This window comes from Hibiscus syriacus, unplaced genomic scaffold (genome assembly GCF_006381635.1).
Source record: "Hibiscus syriacus cultivar Baekdansim isolate YM2019G1 unplaced genomic scaffold, ASM638163v2 tig00111105_pilon, whole genome shotgun sequence".
NCBI classification, from domain to species: domain Eukaryota; kingdom Viridiplantae; phylum Streptophyta; class Magnoliopsida; order Malvales; family Malvaceae; genus Hibiscus; species Hibiscus syriacus.
In genome coordinates, this window is record NW_024062987.1 from 2479023 (window position 1) to 2501298 (window position 22276).

The following is a 22276-nucleotide window of genomic DNA, read 5'->3' on the forward strand; positions in this document are numbered from 1 at the left end:
TTTTGTTATATTGCTGTTGTATGTGGATGACATGTTGGTTGCAGGACCCAACAAAGATTATATTGAAGAATTGAAGACACAACTGGCTAGGGAATTTGAAATGAAGGACTTGGGATCAGCAAACAAGATTCTAGGGATGCAAATTCACCGAGACAGAAGTAATAGGAAGATTTGGCTTTCACAAAAGAATTACTTGAAGAAGATCTTGTCACGATTCAACATGCAAGATTGTAAGCCAATTTCTACCCCTCTTCCTATTAACTTCAAACTATCCTCCAGTATGAGTCCTAGCAGTGAAGAAGAGAGGATGGAGATGTCTCGAGTACCGTATGCATCAGTAGTGGGAAGTTTAATGTTCGCTATGATATGCACAAGACCAGACATTGCACAAGCAGTGGGAGTGGTTAGTCGGTACATGGCGAATCCAGGCAAAGAGCATTAGAATATTGTAAAGAGGATCCTCATATACATCAAAGAGACCTCAAATGTTGCATTATGTTACGGAGGACCAAACTTACTAATCAATGGTTATGTAGATTCTGACTATGCAGGGGATTTGGATAAAAGCAAATCTACTACAGGATATGTGTTCAAAATTGCTGGTGGAGCTGTAAGTTGGGTTTCAAAATTGCAGTCAGTTGTGACTACGTCCACAACAGAGGCAGAATATGTAGCAGCTACACAAGCCAGTAAAGAAGCAATTTGGTTGAAGATGCTATTGGAGGAGCTTGGGCACAATCAAGAGTATGTATCTCTGTTTTGTGACAGTCAAAGCGCCTTGCATCTAGCAAGGAATCCAGCATTTCATTCAAGGACAAAGCACATACGAGTTCAATATCATTTCATTCGTGAAAAGGTGGAAGAAGGAACGATAGATATGCAGAAGATCCATACCAAAGACAACATAGCAGATTTCATGACGAAGGCAATCAATGTTGATAAATTTACCTGGTGTCGATCCTCCTGTGGCCTGTCAGAAACGTAAGCAACATGAAGGTACAAGGTAGAAAGAATGGTGTGAAGATATGATTATTCCAATCAAATCTTCAAGTGGGAGATTGTTAAAAGTCAAATAATTTAGGCACCAAATTAGGCACCAAATGATGCTTTGTCAAATTCAAAAATTAGGCACCTAATTTTTGTTGAAATTGGGTAATGGGATAATTAATTTTAGTCATTGTAATTTAGGGTATTTATAAGATTAGTCCTTAAGTTTCAATTATAAATACCCTAGCTCATTTAGCTTCAAAATCATCCCAAAGCATTCTAGCTTTCTTCCAATACTAGAGACATTTTAGAGAGTTTCTTGAGAGTTGTTTTCTCCTTTTTATCTAGAGAGAATTATCATTGTTTTCTCCTTAGTAGATCGAGAGAGGTTGTAATTCCTATTTTCTTATAGTGAAATTCTTCTACCGTTGCCCGTGTTTTTTACCCTAAATTTTTAGGGGTTTTCCACGTAAATTTTGTGTCTCTTTTATCTTTATTTTTATTTTCTCAAATTATCAATTGCAATTTTGCTCTATCCGATAGCCGTCTTCCGCAACAAAACATTTAAGTAGAAATTCACGTGTTCCTTGACGTTATTTATTCTGTTACTTGGGCACTATATGAATATAGCTTTATTTGATATACCCAAACAATACAAGTCTTGATTGTACTTACGTAATAATGACAGAACCGAAGGGTCATTGAATCGCATGTTTGTGTGTAGCCCCTCAAGTTAGCTTGAAGTATATTTAGAAAAGGAATATTGATGTTAATTTATATTGCTTATTGTTTAAACATATTCAGTGATGTTAATTTATTTCTTTTTGCTTTATTTTTTAACCAATTAAATAGATGCATTTATTTTAACTGTTAAATTAATATTAATAGTTATTTTATCCCAAAAAAAAGTAAAATTACATAGTATTTGTTTTCTTAATGGAAGTGTATATGCCAAAAATTTAATGCGACTGAAACCACAACCACCTATGCATTGGGTATGCGATTGCTGTGCAGAAGAGGTCGATAACCAATACATTCAAAATAAATAAAAAATGCGATGCAAAAGTTGATGTAAACCCCACGAAAGGCACTTGAAAGAATATTGACCAATATACTCCACCTGAACTGAAAATGCAGTTTATGTTTCTGATGAATGAAAATTCAATAAAAAAAAATTGTAAAGCCAAAAAATATCACTTATTTAACATATTCTTTCTAATATTAATTTTAAAAAATATTAAATAAATATTAAATTTTAATTTTATTAAAAATAAATAAACATTATTAATTGTTGTTAAAAAATAATAATTAATGAATAATAATTCATTTGATCCCTCAATTGTAATTAAAAGTTTATTTTAATATTTTTTATATTTTTAAACAATTAATTTTAAAAGTCAATAATTTTTCAAAAATATATGAAATTTATAATTTTTTAAATTATAAAATATTTCTTATCATCGTCATCATCATTTTGTAAAAAAAATACTAGTTATAAAACTTTTATAAAATTATTCATATTTTAAATTACTTATCCTCAAAGTTTTACTATACTAGATTATACATCTTGTGTAATTTCATGAAAAAATTAAAATTTATCGAGTTATAAAATAATTTGCAAAAGAATATTTAAAGATTTAAATGAAGATTTTTTTTTTTGCTTACACAAAAAATAAATAAAAAAAATTTGACGTTTTTACAAAAAATTTACCGTAACAGAAATTAATTACATATTAGACACTATTTTTAAAAACATTACGAAACTAGCACCAAGTCTTTACACGTGTCGTAAGGTGCGGCGATGGCGTAAGGCGCGGTGCATTGGCCGTGCCTTTTTGCAAAGGGTGTTAAATCTGTAATATTTTCTCTAACGGTGTTTGACACGTAAATAATTAAAAAAAATAAGTGATTTTTTGAGAAAACAATAAGTGATTTTTTGAGGAAAAAAATCACCTTTTTAGAGAGAGTTTTTTTTTAAATATATTAATATACTTTTAAATGGTCTTGAATGATTATAAATAATTATTTGTTCATAGTCGTTATTAATTATTAATAGCTTATGTACTTTACAAATATAATTACTCGAACCTCAATACTATAAGAAGAGCAACACTTCTTTAGAAAAACTAGAAAGTTTTCTTCATATTTTTCCAAGCTAACTACGGGTTAAGTTTTTTTTATTAGTATGTTACTATTATAAGACCAACTCTAGCGCATCGTTGGAGTGGTTGTAATCTTCATTTTGGAGATGAATTTCAACTCCAGCCCATCGCTACTTTAATGTTGGATTGTGGCGACAGCTACAGTTGCACGCTACAACTGGCGTTACACTGTAGTTGCACTACATATTATATTTTTTTGTTATTTTTCTGATTTTTAGTTTTTGTTATTTTTTTACTTTCTTTTATTATTTTCTTTTTCTTTTCCTTCTTTGTTACATTATTTTCACTTATTCTATCTTTTTATGTTTTTTATTGTAATTTTTACACAATAAAATAAAAATTAAACATAATATAATAAATTCAAATAGATTAAATTGCAAGATATATAAAAATATATTGAAATTAGATAAATAAATACACTAATTTTTTTATTTGTATTTTCGCAATGTTATTTATAAATGTTTTATTTATGCTTTTTATCTTGATATTTATTAGAAATGTATATGTTTTATTTTATATTTGCAAAATCAATATTATAATAGTTAAATATTGTGAATAAAGTAGAGTTTATGGTAATGTAGAGATAGTGCTAGAGATGAATTATTGTTTCATTTTTAGAGTAGAGATAGAGATGTTGTAGAGATAGAGATGAGGGGTTAGAGATGGCTTAAGATAGTATATGTTTGAAAGACTCTCAATCATTATTATATGATAATATATGTTCGAAAAATTCTAAAAATAATAATAATATTTCTAAATTCATTTGGTTTGTACAACTACAAATTAAGTTATTGTAACTAGGTCTGTAAATGAACTGAACGTTCAGCGAACCGTTCATGAACCGTGCGGCGGGAAGTTCGTTTATGTTCGTTTATTTATTAAATGAACGAACATGAACAAGATTTTGCGTTCGTATAATTAAATGAACGAACACGAACAAAGGGCTTGTTCGTTCATTTATCTTCGTGAACGTTCGATTATATGTTCGTTTATGTTCGTTCATTTATGTTCGAACATAGGGCAAGTTGAATATGTTACGAAGATTATTGAAGTTGTTTGGATTTCAAGAAGATTATTGAAGTTGTTTGGATTTCAAGAAGATTGTTTTGTTGAACAAATTAACTTTAAGACTTTATTATGTTCATATAGCTTATTTACGATTTATGTATGTTTTTTCGTATTCGAACAAATTAACTCTGAAGTTGCAGGTTATATTAATGAATTTTAAGTTGTTATTCTTGTTGTTTACTTTTTTTTTACATTAATTTGTTGTGTTCGAATAAGTTTATTTTTTGTGTTTGTGTTGTTCGTTTATTATATTCGTTTATGTTCGTTTTTGTTCATTTTATGTTCGTTTATCATTTAAATGAACGAACATGAACAAACTATATTCGTTTACGTTCGTTTATGTTCGTTTGTGTTAACACTTTATCAACAGATTATCAAAAACTAACTTGGTAGTGTTCATTTCTATTTTAATTTGATATAATTTGGTAATAATTTAATATTACTTAATACCTTGTCTTTAAAATTATTAAAATTTATAAATTTAACGTATGAGTGTCTTTTTTTATTTCAGTTTCATCTTTGTTGATTAAATATTCTTCATAGTTCACATTATAACTTTTACGTTTTTATTTATTATTCTTTCATTATCTGACGATTATTTCAAACTTTCATCACATCATTACTTACTGGTGTCATCGTAACAACATTGTTGCTTATATGACGATTTTTCTCAGACTTCCATCGCAGTTTTGCTCATGGCCGCCATCACAATAATGTTTCCCTCATCTGTCATCATCACTGTTTTTCTACAAACGAAAACCCTTAGAACACTACCTTTTCATCGTTTCCATCAGTCGCTCTTATAGTCGTCTGATGTCTATTGGCCCAAACTTTTGGTTGTCTGTAGAGAACCTAGTTTTCAAAATCAACCCAATAACTCGCATAAGGTGCATCTGAATCTGGTGGTTGTAAGGCCTAAACGATGCGGTAAGGGATTGGCGAGGGGTGTATGATCAGTGTGGAGAGCCAGTGACGACGAGTGAACAAACATGCAGTGATGATGACCAAGATATAGGAGAGAGAATTTGGAATTTTATGTTGGATCAAATTGATATAATTTTTAAATATTAAAGATTTTTTGAATTATGATCCATTTGATAGAAGGTAGTATAAGTTTTGAGGATTAAAATTATTATTACATCATATCATTTTTATTTTTAAATAAATTTAATTCTTAATATATTTTTTATATATATTTGAAAGTGAAAAAAAATCAGTGGACGAAATTTTATTTTATCCTTATTAAGACTAAATTTATTTGATTCATTATTTTGATAGCGATTCCATTTCATAAATACATGGTCTGGAGAACCGGTGGCCCAAAAACAAGGACAAAATAAACAAACTGGTGAATTGAATAAATAGGCTTCGTTTTATTTTTCCAAATACAATATATATCTGATGATGATGATAGTAATAATTAAAATGGATAAGAAATAAGCAGATTAATAAGAGGCTGGTAGGGAGGCAGCGAAGGCGGCCGCTCATTCCCAATCTAATCCCCAATATTATTATCTTCCCCACGTCCTAAAGTTTAGGAAAACGACTATTCCTCTTCACTTCATTTGCACATCAAAACTTTATGTTTAGGTGATAAATTTTTAATTTCTTTTATAGAATAATTTGTAATTTTTTTTAGTATTTTTCAGTTTCAAGGCTTCACTTTAATTAATCTGGATCGATTTAGATCGTACATTTAATATTAATGGGTGAGTCTTATGATAAGGATTTTCTACATACACAGGATTCTAACACGAGACTTTGCTTAAGTGATATTAAGATGCTTATTACTTGAACTAACACCATCAATAATAATTTATAAAATTTTAAAAACAAAGATAAGTTATTAATAATATATGTAAATATATAAAAAATTTAAAACTTTTAAAAAAATAAATACTCTTAGTTGCCCTCGATCTATTACTACCGCCTATACTTGTTCCTATTTGTTCAGACTTGGAGCTTCTCCTGCAACAAGTTTTCTCACTTCTTGGCAAATCTATGCGTTTCAAAAAGCACTCGACAATTACATATATAAGTATGTCCAATTAATTATTATAATTAATACATTTTGTCGAACTAATGTACTCAAAACATTTTATTGCACTCTCCATTTATGCACGTAAAGCACTCTCTTGTAATCGTAAAAAATTCTGTTCCTTTATTTGATGGAGATGGTAACTCATATTATGGATATATGTTTTTTTATTTATTATTATAGACTCAAATAATGTTTAGATTCAAATATTGAAGTTAATAATTATCAGTTCCTTTCATTTTTTTCAATTCATTTAATTTTCTATTTTTATAATTTTCCCACTCTTAACATGTAACGAGTTTTCTTAATTTGTTTTGTTTTCTCCAACAAGCAAAAACCTGGATGTAAGGGAATTATAAATGGCTAGGCCAGATATTGGCTTCGAAAGAAATGTCCAAAGCAAAGTTGCCTAATTTGAGATGATAACTACCTACAAACAGAATGCAATGGAAGGATTATACAAACTAGTTAATTAACGTATATTACAATCATGTTCTCGTCAAATGGATCACTAGGATCCACCAATCAGCAGCTTCATTCTCGACCCTCAGGCAGCAGCAATCGACTCCGGATTAGTTGCAGCTGCCACCTTTGGTGGAGGAGGACCACCGGGAGCACCTTTCTTGGCCTCTGGTGGCGGTGGGGGTTTTGTGTTCATGTGGGGAGGGGGATTATGCTTGAGCTTCACAAGTATCTTTCGCATCCTTGCGAGATCAGTTGGCTTTCCGGGCTTAGGTCCCTGGATCACAACGATGGAAGGTTGCTTTTCTTTATCCTTCTTTCCCTTCTCTATAGTCGGCAACTCGTGAGGGACGAGCTCTGCAATTGCTTTCCAGTAATTTTTCTCCGCCTCGCCATGGAACTTCTCCCGGTTTTCTACGTATATCTGCCAATATACCATCCAAAATATGAACTTGATGGATAGAGTAAATTCAATGGAACAAACACATGGGGGTACGAGAATTATGATTTTGATCCATCACCTTCTCCTTGTTTCTGTTGGATGTTCTGTTGTTTTCTGCAGCTATACTTATCTTCTTATAGAATTCAGCTTTGTACTCATCTGCTTCCTTTATTATTTGCTCCACCATCTCCTTCTCCTTCTTATCCTTCTCCTGCAGTCGGATCAGGTTCTTTCTGCGAATCAATCAATCCAATCTCAGTAGCGTCCCTTTTAAAAATATAATAAAGGATAAAAAGTCTTCCATATTTATATAAAAAGTTGAGTTAATCGTAAGCTTACCTGCGCCACTCTCTCAAAGCAGAGCCTTCTTCTGGCTCCATCTCAGCTGGTGGAGGCAAGGTCGGCCCATCCGATCCTCCAGAATGATCTCCGTTGACTCCCTCTCCGTTCTGCTCCGATGAGAAAGCAGAGTGTCCACCGCCGCCACCGTAGATCGGAGGTAGAGAAGGTGTTTCGGGCATCGATTGAGATGAGAATACGACATCTGCACCAGTACCGTGGGACTGATTGTTGAACATCGGAGGGGGATCAGCTACCGAGTCCTTGACCGAGTCGGCGTCGAAGGACTGGGATTGGTGGGAAGCGAGGCGAGGGTCGTAGCCTAAGTAGCCATCATCATCAAAAGAAGACATCGATTTTTGAAGGCTCTATTTGTTCCGACCAGACCGACCCTACCCTATCGCTGCTGTTTCAGTGAATCTCCGTCGCTCGGTATGTGTTTCTTGTTCTTCGCGGGCTCTCAAAAATGGCATTCAAGTTGACGAAGAACTGACAGATGGCAGTCCAAAAATAGCTGGAATCTAGATTTTGAATAATTGAGCTGATGTCATGAATCAGTGTGTGTTGGGATACTGGTTCGACTTCGACCTTTTTCAAAAACCATAAAACATAAGCCTGCTTTTAAACACCCATTGAAATGACCACTAACCAGATAACCCATAAAAAAAAAAAAAGAACCGTTACCTCATTGTATCTCAGAATAGTTCCACGAGCGTAGAGCCCGTTAAACATAACAATTAAATGCCAAATCAGAAAGAAAATTGAACAAGATAAGAAGAACGAGATTGGGGTTCGAGAAAATTGGACGTGACGCGCTCTCCTTGGCGACCCTTCACCATTTTAGGCTCGAAAGAAGTCTTTTTTTTTTTTTTGGATAATTTGATTTTATAACTCAAAGAGCAGTGAACTGCTACAAAATACAATCAATGTTTGGATTTACAAAGATCATCAAAAAAGCAAAAAGGCTAATAAAGATAGAGTTAAATAATACCCCATTGGTTACAAAGAGAAATATTAGCATGATGTAAGCGATTAATGTGCCTTCCCCTTAGTTTGAATCCAACAGTTTCCTTGATCGAACTGAACATAGCTTTAACCGTTGAAGTTTGAGATTGAAAAATCTTCTTGTTTCTTTCTTTCTAGATTGTGTAGATCAAAGCATTCGAGGAGAGTTTCATGATTAAAGAGAGAATGGAGGATCCCTTCCACTTTACCGTTGCCCAAGCGTAGAGAGCATCCCATGAATGATGGGTAAACCGAAGACCACAATAGGAGAAGATTGCAAACCACAGTGCAGTAGCAATCTTGCTCTCGAAAAATAAATGGTTTCTAGATTCCATACCATTACCACAAAATGTGCACTGACAGTCAGTGACGATCCCCATTCGATGGAGCCTCTCTTTAGTGGGGAGTCGGTCGAGGAATGTCATCCAAGAAATAATGCTATGTTTGGGAATAAGAAGAGAGAACCAAAGAATGGATTGCCAATGAACTTTCGGGTTCTTAACCCTAATGTCATTCCAAATGTGACCAATTTTCTTGGAGATAGAAGGCAGAATTGAGGAGGCTTCAGTCCTAAGCATCAAAATCTGTTTTAGGCTCCAGCTCATGTATGGTTTGACTGAAACAGACAAAAAAATTATTAGTTTTAAACTTGTAGCTCTTAAGCCAAGCTACCCACAAGGAACCTTCACCAGCTAGAATGTTCTTTATTAGGCTCATCATGCAAGCTTTGTTCCAAGTTTTTAAATCTTTAAGACCAAGACCTCCCTCAGATTTAGGAAGGCAGATTTTCTGCCAACTTACTCTAGCACCACCTGCAGGTTTATAAGCCCCTTTCCAAAAGAATTGAGAACATAATTGTTCTATCGTTTTAAAGATAAAGAGCGGTAAGAAAATTTGCATGCACCAATAGTTAGTAATGCTAAATAAAACATTTTTAATGAGATCTAATCTACCTGCATAACTTAAAGTCTTACCAGACCAGTGATGAAGACGATTTTTAATGATGGCAATGAGAGCAAAACAATCTTTTTCAGTAATTTTCCCTAGTAACCAGTGGAATGCCCAAATACCTTATTGGCAATCTACCAAGATTGAAACCAGTAATCATTTTCAGATCATTAAGAGTGGAATTAGAAACACCAGTAGTAAAGAGTTCACATTTTGAAGCATTTAATTTAAGGCCAGAAATTTCATAAAAAGTATCAAGAACAGAGGTGACTCCGATGATAGAGTCAACAGAACCTTTGCAGAAAATTAAAAGATCATCAGCGAAGGAGAGGTGAGTAAGACCAATGCGCTTGCATTTGGGATGATAACTGAAAAGGCCTTTAGACGCACCCAGATTCAAGAGCTTGGATAGAATATTCATAGAAAGAACAAATAAGTAAGGGGATAGGGGATCCCCTTGCCTAACACCTCTTGCTCCTCTAAAATACCCAGTTAGACTCCCGTTTAAAGAAACTGAAAAGCTTGCAGTCAAGTAGCAAGTTTCAATCCAAGAAGTAAAATTAGGAGGGAGGTTCATAGCCTTTAAAATAGCAGATAAAAATCCCAATTAAGAGAATCAAAGGCTTTATGGAGGTTAATTTTCATTGAACAACGAGGAGAAATATTCTTTCTATTGTATCCTCTCACTATTTCCTGAGCAAGAAGGGTGTTATCAACAATGGATCTGCCCTTCACGAAAGCGGTATGGTTGAGGGTGATAAGATGAGGAATTAAAATGGACAGTTTGTTAGCAAGGATTTTAGTAATAGCTTTATAAACCACAGAACAACAAGAAATAGGTCTAAAATCTTTAACCGTACTAGGATTAGGAATCTTAGGAATCAAAGCGATAGTTGTGGCATTGAAAGCAAGAAGAATAAAAGATTCCTGAAAAAATTGTAAAATAGCAGCAGTGGTGTCATCACCAATAATAGCCCAAGACTTTTTAAAGAAAAGGGGAGAATAACCATCAGGGCCAGGGGCTTTGTCATTTCCTTGACTAAAGAAACCATCTTTAATTTCATTCTTAGTAACGTCTTTGCTAAGATTTGCAGCCAAGTCAGCAGGCAAAGAGGAATGAAGGAGATCTTTGAGCACATTATGATCAATACACTTAACCATTGGGTCAGTAGAGCCAAGGATATTTGAGAAATAATTGATCACCTCAGAGGACATATCATCAAAAGATTCTAATCTATTGCCATAATCGTCAATAAGCAGTCTAATGGTGTCTCTTTTATTTTTAAGGGCAACAGAAGAATGGAAGAATTTAGAACAGTTATCCCCTTTTTTGAGCCACTGAACCTTAGATTTTTGCTTGAGGAACATAGCTTCAGCATCCTCAAGAAACTTGAGTTCTTTATGCAAGGGAATTTCCAAATCATAATAGGCTTTCCCTTTGAGGGTTTTAAGCTACTGCTGATCTAGATCTACTCTTTTAAGATTAACACGAGAAGAGAGATCACTAAAGAAAGAATTATTAAGGGCTTTAAGGAGAGGTTTAAGGCGTTTAAGCTTGGAAAAAAGAATCTGCATAGGGTTGCCCTTAATAGGGATAAGCCAAGAATGTTCAATTAGAGGAAGAAAATTAGAGTGGAGAGTCCAGAAATTAAAAAACTTAAAAGGCTTAGGACGATTAACATGTACCTCTTTGTGAGTCCAAAGAAGGGCAAGGCAATGGTCAGAAATGCCAGGAGCAAGGAACTCGACATGGGAAGAGCGAAAGGAACTGATCCAATTATGGTTGATAAAGACCCTAACTAGTTTTCTAGCAAGGAAATAAATTTGTTGTTTATTGCTCCAAGTAAAAGTAGGGCCGGTAAAGGGATGATAAAAAAGATCAAGATCCGAGAGAACATCCTGAAAATCTCTCATATCGGAGGGAGAAGGACCCAAAAGATCAAAGTCAGAAGATTCATAAGAGTTTAAGATGATGTTGAAATCACCGCCTATGATCCAAGGGAAATGGCCCAAGATCCTATCTAAATCCCGTAGTTGCTGCCACATGAGCCTTCTTTCCCTACCATCGTTGCTACTATACACAACAGTAAGGATAAAAGGGGAACCAGAATGCAAACCTTTAATGGTTAAGCATTGTTTGGAAGCATGACAGAGAGTGAAATCTATACCCTTTCTCTATAAGATCCAAATTCAACCATTATGCGCAAAATCATAATTAGTGAAGGCATTCCAATTAGCAAATTTATTTTGAAGAATAGACAAAGATTTGGCAACTTTAACTCTGGTTTCAAGCAGACAAAGAATATCAACATTATTAGAATTAGCTCTTCTAATGACACTAGCTTGCTTACGAAGACAATTAAGTCCTCTAATATTCCAAAAGACGCAAATCATGAAGAAGAATCTAGGGTAGTTACACTACCTTCTAACTCAACTTTTGTAACTTTGGTTAACTTATCTTTCTTTTTTAGCTTTAATTCATTAATAAGATTGGCAACTCCTAAGGAAGCTGATCTAATTTTCCTAGGCTGACTTTCAGGAAATTTAGAAGGGTTTTCCACAGTACTTAGAATGTCAAATATATTGTTAGATTCTGATGAGGTTGATTTGTTTTTTGATGGTATGCCCCTACCACGAATAAGATTAGGAATCTGAGAATAGCTTAAAATTTCAGAAGAACCAGCAGTAGATTTATTGGTAGTCAATTCTTTACTTACGTAAGGAACTGTGTTAGGAACATCATGAAATTTAGGAGAATCTACCGAACCTTCAGCTAATGTAACAGTTGGCTTAGGCACAGAGTCAACTGAAACACTTACGACTGGGATAGGAATAGAGGGTTTAGGTTCTTACAATAGTTTAATGCCTCCAACAACTGGAACAGACGGAAGAGAAGGATTAGGAACTTCCTTCTTTTTTCAAATTTGTTGTTTAACAGGTGCTATATTTTTCTGGTAATTACAATTCTTATCGCTATGACCAAAGACACCACATTTTTTACAGGAAGAAAGGAGCCAAGACACATCGACCACTACAGTGATGAACTTACCATCCTTAAGGACCACATCAATAGATTTGGGGATAACATCATTAACCCCAATCTCAATACAAACTTTAGCAAATTCCAAGTGAGTTTTAGCAGCGATGACAGAATCCATTGTGAGGGGGGAGCGAATGGCACTAGCAATATAACTCAAACCAGTTTTAGAGAAGAGTTCAAGGGGAACGTTAAAAAGATTAACGCAGCGAGATAAGTCAAAATGTAATCTTTTCCAGTTGGGTTCCCACTTCCTAAGGATTAAGGGCTTATTGAGAATATGCCAGGGTCTTGATTCGAGAACCCAATCCCTAATAGTTTCAGAATCGAAGGAAAAAATGTAGTGATTATTACCTGCGAAACTTACCTGAGTTTTACTGCCCCCGAGTGCCATTTTCCAGAGGTTATTGACGATACGTTGCATAGATGAAAGATTTGGAGCAGCACCGAGACATTGGCCAACAATTGAGAGCTTCCATTCATCAATTCCAGCGTCTAAGACCTCAGGAGGAGGGTGAACGGAGATAGACCCATCGCTAACCCTAGGTGGGTGATATTCTAAATCGAGGCCCTCTGAGCAGCCAAAGAGTTTTCTCCAGTCCATTGGAGATCGTTGAAGGAGTGAAGGACGGACGAGGAGAGAAGGAAAACTAAGAGCACCGAGAGAGGAGGGCTTGAACACCGGAGACACGATCGAAGTTTTCAGGAATTTTTAACCTTGCTAACGTGCACCCAGAGAAAAACCTAATCGTGCGCCAATGGACTAAAAATGTTTATTATTATAGGCTTTTCACCATTGGGCCTTCGTTTACCCATTTTAGCCTGACCCAATGTTCTATGTTCACCCCTGCGCGAAAGAAAGGGAGAAAACCAGATAGTGGATTAAAAATGTTTATTATTATAGGCTTTTCACCATTGGGCCTTCGTTTACCCATTTTAGCCTGACCCAATGTTTTGTGTTCACCCCAGTAATCATTTTACGTTGGTTAAATTGGAGTTCTGGTCCCTTTATTATGTTTCATCAAATAAGAGTGGCGTTTTTTGCATCAAATATAAATTTATATTTTAAGCATCACTATGACCTGGAAATATACGAAAACCGAAGGAAGGTTAGAATCTTAAGTTGTCAGAATTTATAAACATAATTATTATCGTATTATAACAGTTTTTGCTCATGTAATTTCAACTGCCTTTATTGTAAGCTAATTTCAGAGGCTGTGATGCCGTAACAGCTGTTCACATTAGATATTATCTGCAACTCCTACGTTAAAACATATGCCACTTTATTTTTCCTACTATTGGAGTTTCTTAAAAAATAAACTGAAAACAATTATTCGAAGAATTCCTTTGATTCCAAAGCTTGTCACATGTTTGCGTAGAACACACTCCAAAACTGAAAGGGAAAAGCCAAGCTTCTTTAGTTTGAAACACAGACCGGTATAGTTCCACGACGACATTTTTTTTGTTTAATTTGGTTTTAGTCCCTCTACCATGTGGAAATTTCGGGTTTAATTCACAAATTTTAAGTTTACATAGCAGGGTTTCCTTATTCTTACAATCTTAAACTAAACGAAAGAAGCGAACAAACCGTGAGACTGGTAAGAGGTCAAACGCGTCCAAAGGCAAACTAGAGGCTTTAAACAAAGCCCGTGTTTTTGCTTTCCTCTATATATAGAAACTGTAACATTCCCCTTTTTGTTTCATACAATACATTTGACATTCCCTCCACCAAAACATTCTCAACTATCTTCAAACTCAATTCCCATAGAAAATTAGCCTACATCTCTATTTTAACCATGCCTTCCTTCAAATTCCCTTTCTTCCTCTTCCTTTCTTCTCTCTTCCTCCATTCTTCTCTGGGTACGTAATTGTAGACGGAAACATCTCTTTTACATATATGTATATGTTCACGTAGTGAGCGTTTTTTTCTTATACTATATCGTATTCATGTTGTGAATTCCTGCAGCTGAGATTGTTTGCGAAGATTTGCCCCATGATGTCTGTGCGTTTTCGATATCATCTTCGGGGAAGAGATGTTTGTTGGAAACGGCGGTGGATGAAGATGATAAGGTAGAGTACCAATGCCGGACTTCGGAAGTGATGGTGGAGCGAATGGCGGAGCATATCGAGAGCGACCAATGTGTGCGTGCATGTGGTGTTGATAGGAACGCCGTTGGCATTTCATCCGATTCCCTTCTCGAGCCACAGTTCACCAACAAGCTTTGTGCCCCTGCCTGCTCCCACAACTGCCCCAACATTGTCGATCTCTTTTTCAATTTGGCCGCCGGTGAAGGTACTGAATTTTCCAAGCTTTTCTTTCTTTATAGGTCAAATTATGGTTTAGGTCCCTCAGCTATGCTTTAATATGAGATTTAGTCCCCCACAGTGGGAGCTATGTTGTATTCAATCAGCGGAATAAAAATGAATGGTATATCCCGATTGTTGGTTGCAGGAGTGTTTTTGCCAGATCTTTGTGAGGCTGTTCTCATCAACCCACGGCGGTCCATGGCGGAGTTCATGTCGAGCTCTGGGGCTGCCGCTGGTCCCGGTCCCATCGAAGCAGAGTTGTTGGAGGGTGATGCTTTAGCTTCAGTATCAGCTCCAGGTCCAGGTCCAGATTCCATGGAATGATCAAATTCATTTGTGGTTTTTTGTTACCATTGAATAATCAGTTCCATCAGAATTGCATTGATTCGAGATGTGAATTGATTTGAGGAATAACTGCTGAGAAAAGAGAGAAATCGAGGTTTGTTTATAGGAGTGGAGTTTGATCACAGGGCTGCTGCGTATTGTTTTCCGGATAGAGTTTCATAGACCACAATGACATTTTCATGTCTTCCATTCCACTCATTATAAATAAAACAACTATTCTCTCCCAATAAACTGGAGTTTACCCAATTCTTCCATCATTCATTTTATTGCATTCTTTTATAGAAGTATGCTTTTAGTTTCGTCCCTGCAATTATAACTACACTTATTACGCGTCTTTTACCCAAAAAAAATCATAAAAAATATGATTTTAATTTTTTATATAATATTTAAATTATTCATAACTTTATATCTTTAAAATAATTAAATAGAATCGGTTACACACTTCAAAACATATAAACTTAAAATCAATAAAAAAAAAGCAAAGAAAAACTTTATTTTACTTTTTTATGTTATGAATTGATTATTTTTACTTAGGATGAGTTTGCTAAGCTTGACGAGTACCGCTTAGTACAATTAACGATCAGTATCGTTCAACATCATTAATTTAATTTATAAAATTTTAAAATCCTCAAGGACTCTGTAACACCCTAAATTAGTATGATACACAGTCGACCGACTAGGATGCTACCCGGAACCACTGAAGGGGCTAACCAAAATTTTTCTCATTAATTTACTTTATAAAGGACTATTTTCATAAGAAAACCAACCATAAAATATAATTAAAACTTTACATTGGGGAGCTCCTGAAATAATTATAAACATTCAAAATAATACGGACCGACCTGAAATAAGTTTGTGACTCAACTTTACAACAAGGTTTATAAATATACATGCCCTTCAAAACTTGAGACGTACTCTGATCTGCTCTTGGTTTGGACCTCGATCACTCTAGGGCTTCCTCAAAAGCTCCACCTAATTTGCGTAAGGAAAAAAATTCCAAACACTGAGCTAACTAGCTTAGTGCCACACTAACAACTAGAACATACTAAAAGTGTGTCACTGAAAGGCTCAAGCTATCAAGTCTATTGCACTAGTTAGTATACTTGTATACTCACTCTCTACTCTATGGTATACATCATGGTGCGGCTGAGGGTTCTGCATCTCGGAGCTCCACACACCCTTCTAGTCTACCGAGGATGATTGCTCGGAATCTCTGCATCGGTCAAAACCCTCGACTAACCCACCCCTTGCGAGTGTCAGGACTTGGCCCTAGTTAGTCAGCTTAAAGTGCCTTGCACACTCCCTAAGGATATCCAAACTGATTTTATACTTTTGACACTGCTAGCTTTTCTAAAGGAACTTGGGTGTCATGCTCGTTTCCCGAGCATTCAAACAAGGTTAGTCTTATTTCACCATACCTTATCCCGTTTCTACGTTTGAATTAAGCATTATTATTGTTCTCACTTGTAGTCTTATTTTGGAAGAAATTAAAAGCTTTTGGGAAACCTCGCTTGCATCTATAATTTATCTCGATTTAAAGCCCAAAACATAACATTGGTATCAGTACTGGCCTTACAGTATCGATACTGGGACCTTAGGTATCGATACTCCCTAGAGTACCGATACCAAAATGGCATTCTGGAATCCCGATCTCAATACCAAACCCCCTAGTATCAATACACCTTTAAGGGGAATCGATACTGTTCTTTAACAACTCTAGATTTTATGTCTGAAACATGAACATTATCAATACTACTTCTTACAGTATCTATACTCACCCTTAAACATGCCCTATTTAGGCACAAATTAGTTATTTAAACTCCCTAATCTTTTTCTTTGAGGTTTCCTAATTGTTATTAAGTCTTATATGAATCATAAGGGTCATAAATAAGCCTTTAAACATGCTAAAATAACTTTAATAAGAATCTACCATGAAAACTTACTCAACAAGCTTCAACCACAACTCTCAAGCTAAAACTCATTTCTAATGACCCACAATCAATATGAGGAATTTGTGAGTGTGTTATTGTTTTCCTTGGCTGCTAAAACCTTTCCAAAGGGTCACCATTTCTTTACCTCTAGCCTTGGAACTTTCTCCCACTTCCTTAGCTAAACAAAGGTAAGAAAAATGGCTTACTAACTCATCTAAGACTTAAAACAAGATTAAGGATGCTCCAAACAACTCAAATTTACTAGAATAAACTTTAATCATTTGATTCCCTTAACCTTTCTTAAAATCCCATTTCTTAAAATAAGCAAGATTAAGGCTCTTACCTTGATTGACTCTAACTAGGCTTGAGATTCAAAAGGCTTCTACCTTTTTGTTTACTTTAGGAGTGTAAAAGAAGAATAAAGAGAATAGGAAATGGAAGAGTGTTTGGGAAGTTTGGTTCACGTAAAATCCTTCTATAATAAGGGGGTTTTATCCTCTAAAATAAGCTATGCTTAAACTACACTTTTGTTCCCTCTCCTTTTAATTCCAACTTAAAACCACCATTAACTTTTAACTGTTGGGCCGAACTTAAGCCCAATATCCTTTTGACTCGGTCAAAACTAATCTAGGAGATCTAATGGGCTCGGCTTATGGATCTCGGGTTAACCCAAACTACTAATCCAGAATTTAGGGTATTACAGACTGAATGTATAATTATAAATTAGTTAAAAATAAAATATTAATTATATTATTTTCCATAATATTTTTAAAAACAATTGGATCAAATACCAACCTCTAAATTAAAAACCCCTAAATATTTAGGGGTTGGTATTTGATCCAATTATTGTTAAAAAAGATTATGAAAAAAATAATGTACTTAATATTTTATTTTAAATAATTTACCTTTAGATTTTTAACTAATCTATGATTATACTTTAAGTCATTTAGGATTTAAATTTCTATAAATTAAATTATTGGTGCTCAATGGAGCTCATCATTAGTGGTGCTCAGAGGTACTCATCGAGCATTGTAGATTTTTTCTTTTCCTTATATATATATAAAAAAGTTTTTTTTGTTAATATAATAAATTGTTTGTTAATTCAAAACTTTACAAATGTAATTATATAAATAGATTAAAAATGAAAATATCATATAAAAACATTAGTTTTACACAGATTTAGGATTGTTTGATGAGTATAAGTGAAAGATTAAGATTAATTCCTTATATTTTCGGTGAATATTTTTTCATTTCCTGCTATTAATCTCAATCTTCTAATTTCACTCACCTAATGATTTTAAATTTGTGTAAAACTAAAAAGTTTCACATTATCTAATGAATCCTGAATATACAATATATATATATATATATATATTTACATCCTTCAATCTCGTGATGCTAAGGCGTGATATTTTTCTCTATTTGATCTTGTGACGTCCTTGTTACGGTCGTAGTCATGGTTGTTCACCTTCGATACCCCATCCATTAGAATGCTTAGTGTGTAATCATCTAGTCAAACCGTTCAGATATCACAATATAATTATTTTTTTTCAAAGGATGTATGTGATATGATGTATAACGTTATCATTTTCAAACTATATAATCTTTCCTTTCTTTTCTAATACGTGATTAATGTTAATATTTTTCTAGGAATAATATTAACGCTAATTATAATAAAATTATTAGCAAATTATTATATAATTAAGTTGTCAAACACTCAAATTAAATTTTGTTTTTAGAGAAGTTGTCAAATTGTTGAAGTTTTCCATGATGTGGACTTATTACTCACTCGTTAACTTATAAAGTAATAATGAGAACAAAATATAATCGTGATTAAAAAAAAAGAACGAGAGTATCATGCTATTTTTGATATTTCTCCAAGGATAAAAGACAATTTTACTCCTATAGTTTTTTTTTTCAGATATAGTTTTAGTCTACAATGGAAATCAACGATCACGTTTATAAATAATAAACAAGAACCTGCGACACGCAAATAGGGAAAACATTACAACATGATTGCGGACCAATTTTATTACCAAGCATTACCAACATAAACAATACAGGTTTTGACGTTTGGCAACAGGTATAATGAATAATGTATATATTATTACATCCACAATATCTTATCTTGTCTTGGAACGATGAAAGTGAAATTCAAACATAAACCAAAATAATTTTTAATTAAAAAAATCCAAATTAAATGAAATCAAAAAATATATATGTACGTATTGTCATAAAAAAAACATTTCCAACAACGATTTTCGTTGTCAATTAATTATCTCTAGCATTGTGGTAGATCCGCCGGCGGTGGAGGCAAGATTGTTTCCGGCGTCGGCCCATTCTCAACCAGGAACGCAGTGGCAAGGCCCACCGGCAAGTGCGCGTCTAAGTGGCAATGCAGTATCCATGCACCTGCACATGCACAGTTTGAGATCATGTATTAGGAACAATAATTTAAAGAAACCTCTTGGTCTAATTCTAGTCTTAGTCCTTCCACTATATATTTATTTGAGATATATCCTATTAAGATGACATTTAAATATTAACTAATTATTTCAGTAAAAGAAGAAAAAAAAAAAGGATTGATTGAACTTTCATTTTCATCTCCACTGTTACCCTAAATTAACAATTAGAGTTGACTAATCTAAGTTAAGAAATTAAGTAAATGATAGCGAAACTAACCTGGATTATTAGCAACGAATCTGATGACGGCCCATCCTCCTACTGGCACAGCAACTGTGTTGCGTATCTGTGGGTTAATCAAATTGAATTTCTTTCTATCAGTAATAGGGTTGTAGTTTCCAAACCCTTGAGCCAATATATGGAAATCAAAGCCATGTAGGTGCATGGGATGATTCTCCGGTCCGATGATATTAGTGTTTTGAAATATTATCTCCACAGTCGCGTTGAATTTAAGCTCGGTGATCTTTGTACTTTTTGGAGCGAACAGCATCGGAAGGTTGTTGTTAACGGTATCGTTGGCGTAGTCGAATTTGATGGGGGGCTTGATGGGGAAATCAGTGGTGTAAACGCCTTTGACGTTGTGGTAAAAGGCTTGCCCCAGGGAGACGCTAGTAGGTTCCACGAAGGATTCATTGTTCATGCTGGCCGACAGTTTTGGACCACTGCAACTTGTGTTCGCCGGGCAGGGCGCGAACGCCAACCCGATGGTGACGAACATTTCGTGGTCTACCTTAAGAGGGACCGGAACCCAGAAAAGTGCACCGACTAACGCTTTGAGGCTGGTGTGAAACTTAATCGCCGTGGGGGTGTCGTTGAATGCGGGGAGGTCCGGCATTAGCGGTGTCGCTTGTGACGGACAGCCATCATAGATGAGGACACCCCTTGTGGTGGTATTAGCAAATGGTACAAGTGCACCGGCTACAACTGCAGTTGCATATGGTCTAGCGGCCATGTAATATGACCCAACCGACTGATCCGTGGTTAACAAAACATCGACCGTCTGACCGGGGCTGGCTACCACGACATCGGTGACGTAAGGCTCGGTGTAACTGGAGTCAACGGCAACGACCGTCAACTTATGATTGGCTATCTTGTAGAAGAGCTGGCTATTGAGTGCGGCATTGATAATTCGTAATAGATAGGTTTTCCCTTGCAATACCTTAAGCTCGTACATTTCTGATCGGAAAAACAAGATTAAATCATACTCAAAAACGAATACTTTTACTTCAAGCAACTATATATAAATATAATCATCGTTGACTTACGTTGTTTGGAGCATGGGTAGAGGTCACCAGGCCATCCATTAATTGTAAAAGCATCAGAAAGGTTAGGGGAAGCGCCCGTAGCAACTGCCAGTCTCTGCACATCAACGACATTAGCGTTCCACAACTCACCTAAAAGGATGGGAACTTCCTTGTAGGGCTTAGGGAATGGATAGGAGTGGCCGTCTCGGGGGCTGATGATGAGTGCACCATAGACGGTGGCCCGGAGAAACGAGACGTGAGCATGCCACCAAAGGGTTCCCTCTTGTTTAGTGACTGTGAATTTATATGTGTATTTGCTTCCGGGTTGAATCGGACATTGAGTGATCATGTTAGGTCCATCTGCCCAGTTGCTCAGAATCTGAAACACTCCATGCCTGCTCAATCAATAATCACTAATTAATTACTCCATATAATTATTTTATGTGTATTAGCAGTGCTATTGAAAACCCATGAAAGTGTCTGAATATTATACAAATAACTAAAAATGATAATGGACTATAAAATTAGTTGTAGTACACATCAGTAGCAGCTGGACTTGTGCAATCATTTATATACTAACAATCAAACTAACTAAAATGGACCACGTTGAATAAAATATACCCAAAACCAAACTAAGCTTATTTTTTTTTTCATGAGAAATTAATTTACCAGTGAATGGTCATATTGTAAGGTGAGAGATTAATGACATGAACAATTAGTGTGTCCCCCTCTTGAACGCGAATCGTTGGTCCAGGATAGCTACCATTTACTGCAGTAATCACGTGCCTTTTGCATAGCCTACTAATAGTCAAATTCTTCACCTGCCAACAAAAATAAAAGTAATAACTAATGTAAAAATCATATTAACGTGCCATTTACACACTCCTTTTTGCTTCAAAGAAAACATGGGTTAAATTACGTAAAGAGATTACATAGAATGTGTGCTCCACTATTGCCATGGCTGAAGCTGCGGAAGCAGCAAAAAGAAGAAAACTGCAGGCAAACAAGAAAACATGGCGCCCCATCTTAATGGGAGAGGAAAAAAGAAGAAGAAGAGAGCCGGAGAATGAGATGGTAAGAAAAATGAGAGCTTCTCACTCTCTATATATATGTCAAACTACATCCATCCAAAATAATAAATAAAAAGGATGAAGCTTTGCCAAACCAATTGCGTAACAAAACTAGCTAAATATTTTATGCTTTTAAAAAATTGACGCGTTTATTATGATAGAATTTCGGTTGGTGAAGCAATATATATATATATATATATATATATATATGAGTGATAATAATATTTCAATGTACAGTAACAGTGCAATCTCTGAAATAATGTATTCAATGGATTTTTGCCAATATATAACTGAAGAAAGTGATGTAAACAACTACCCGTAGATTAGGATAATCTTTTGTGTATAGCTCAATGTCCTATAATATATGTGCAAAAGTTCAAGCAACCTGCAGCGTGTGTGGAATAAAGTCATCTGCGACGTTTTATATA

General features: G+C 35.0%; 4 protein-coding genes across 4 annotated transcripts; 1 reads left to right on the forward strand and 3 right to left on the reverse strand.

Annotated features, from left to right (window-relative positions):
- Positions 1 to 6787: 6787 nt before the first annotated feature.
- On the reverse strand, positions 6788 to 7956 carry LOC120154168 (clathrin light chain 2-like). Its single transcript, XM_039165979.1, has 3 exons — positions 7499 to 7956; positions 7239 to 7392; positions 6788 to 7141 (listed from the first exon to the last, which is right to left on the reverse strand). Exons 1-3 carry the CDS (start codon positions 7849 to 7851, stop codon positions 6803 to 6805), a joined length of 846 nt encoding a protein of 281 aa, XP_039021910.1. The 5' UTR covers positions 7852 to 7956; the 3' UTR covers positions 6788 to 6802.
- A 681-nt stretch (positions 7957 to 8637) lies between these two features.
- LOC120154125 lies at positions 8638 to 13092 on the reverse strand. The gene is made up of 8 exons (XM_039165944.1): positions 12501 to 13092; positions 11869 to 12272; positions 11138 to 11626; positions 10925 to 11020; positions 10139 to 10840; positions 9590 to 10031; positions 9187 to 9315; positions 8638 to 9119 (listed from the first exon to the last, which is right to left on the reverse strand). The coding sequence occupies exons 1-8, from the start codon at positions 13090 to 13092 to the stop codon at positions 8638 to 8640; spliced, it is 3336 nt and encodes a 1111-aa protein (XP_039021875.1).
- A 473-nt stretch (positions 13093 to 13565) lies between these two features.
- LOC120154126 lies at positions 13566 to 15119 on the forward strand. Its single transcript, XM_039165945.1, has 4 exons — positions 13566 to 13597; positions 14164 to 14348; positions 14455 to 14781; positions 14941 to 15119. Exons 1-4 carry the CDS (start codon positions 13566 to 13568, stop codon positions 15117 to 15119), a joined length of 723 nt encoding a protein of 240 aa, XP_039021876.1.
- Positions 15120 to 19302: 4183 nt separating this feature from the next.
- Positions 19303 to 21833, reverse strand: LOC120154169 (laccase-7-like). The gene is made up of 5 exons (XM_039165980.1): positions 21711 to 21833; positions 21448 to 21599; positions 20800 to 21173; positions 19754 to 20710; positions 19303 to 19483 (listed from the first exon to the last, which is right to left on the reverse strand). The coding sequence occupies exons 1-5, from the start codon at positions 21801 to 21803 to the stop codon at positions 19353 to 19355; spliced, it is 1707 nt and encodes a 568-aa protein (XP_039021911.1). The 5' UTR covers positions 21804 to 21833; the 3' UTR covers positions 19303 to 19352.
- Between the last annotated feature and the right edge of the window lie 443 nt (positions 21834 to 22276).

Coding starts and splice junctions, on each gene's coding strand:
- LOC120154126 (XM_039165945.1), top strand. CDS start 13,566: ATGACCTGGAAATATACGAAAACCGAAGGAAG. Junction 13,598..14,163: donor TATACGAAAACCGAAGGAAG/GTTAGAATCTTA, acceptor CTCTATATATAG/AAACTGTAACATTCCCCTTT. Junction 14,349..14,454: donor CTTCCTCCATTCTTCTCTGG/GTACGTAATTGT, acceptor GAATTCCTGCAG/CTGAGATTGTTTGCGAAGAT.
- LOC120154125 (XM_039165944.1), bottom strand. CDS start 13,092: ATGGACTGGAGAAAACTCTTTGGCTGCTCAGAGGGCCTCGATTTAGAA. Junction 9,316..9,589: donor GATTACTGGTTTCAATCTTG/GTAGATTGCCAA, acceptor ATAAACCTGCAG/GTGGTGCTAGAGTAAGTTGG. Junction 9,120..9,186: donor GAACATTCTAGCTGGTGAAG/GTTCCTTGTGGG, acceptor TGTCTGTTTCAG/TCAAACCATACATGAGCTGG.
- LOC120154169 (XM_039165980.1), bottom strand. CDS start 21,803: ATGGGGCGCCATGTTTTCTTGTTTGCCTGCAGTTTTCTTCTTTTTGCT. Junction 21,600..21,710: donor TAGTGGAGCACACATTCTAT/GTAATCTCTTTA, acceptor TTTTGTTGGCAG/GTGAAGAATTTGACTATTAG. Junction 20,711..20,799: donor CTACCCATGCTCCAAACAAC/GTAAGTCAACGA, acceptor TTTTCCGATCAG/AAATGTACGAGCTTAAGGTA.
- LOC120154168 (XM_039165979.1), bottom strand. CDS start 7,851: ATGTCTTCTTTTGATGATGATGGCTACTTAGGCTACGACCCTCGCCTC. Junction 7,393..7,498: donor GCTTTGAGAGAGTGGCGCAG/GTAAGCTTACGA, acceptor ATTGATTCGCAG/AAAGAACCTGATCCGACTGC. Junction 7,142..7,238: donor CCAACAGAAACAAGGAGAAG/GTGATGGATCAA, acceptor GTATATTGGCAG/ATATACGTAGAAAACCGGGA.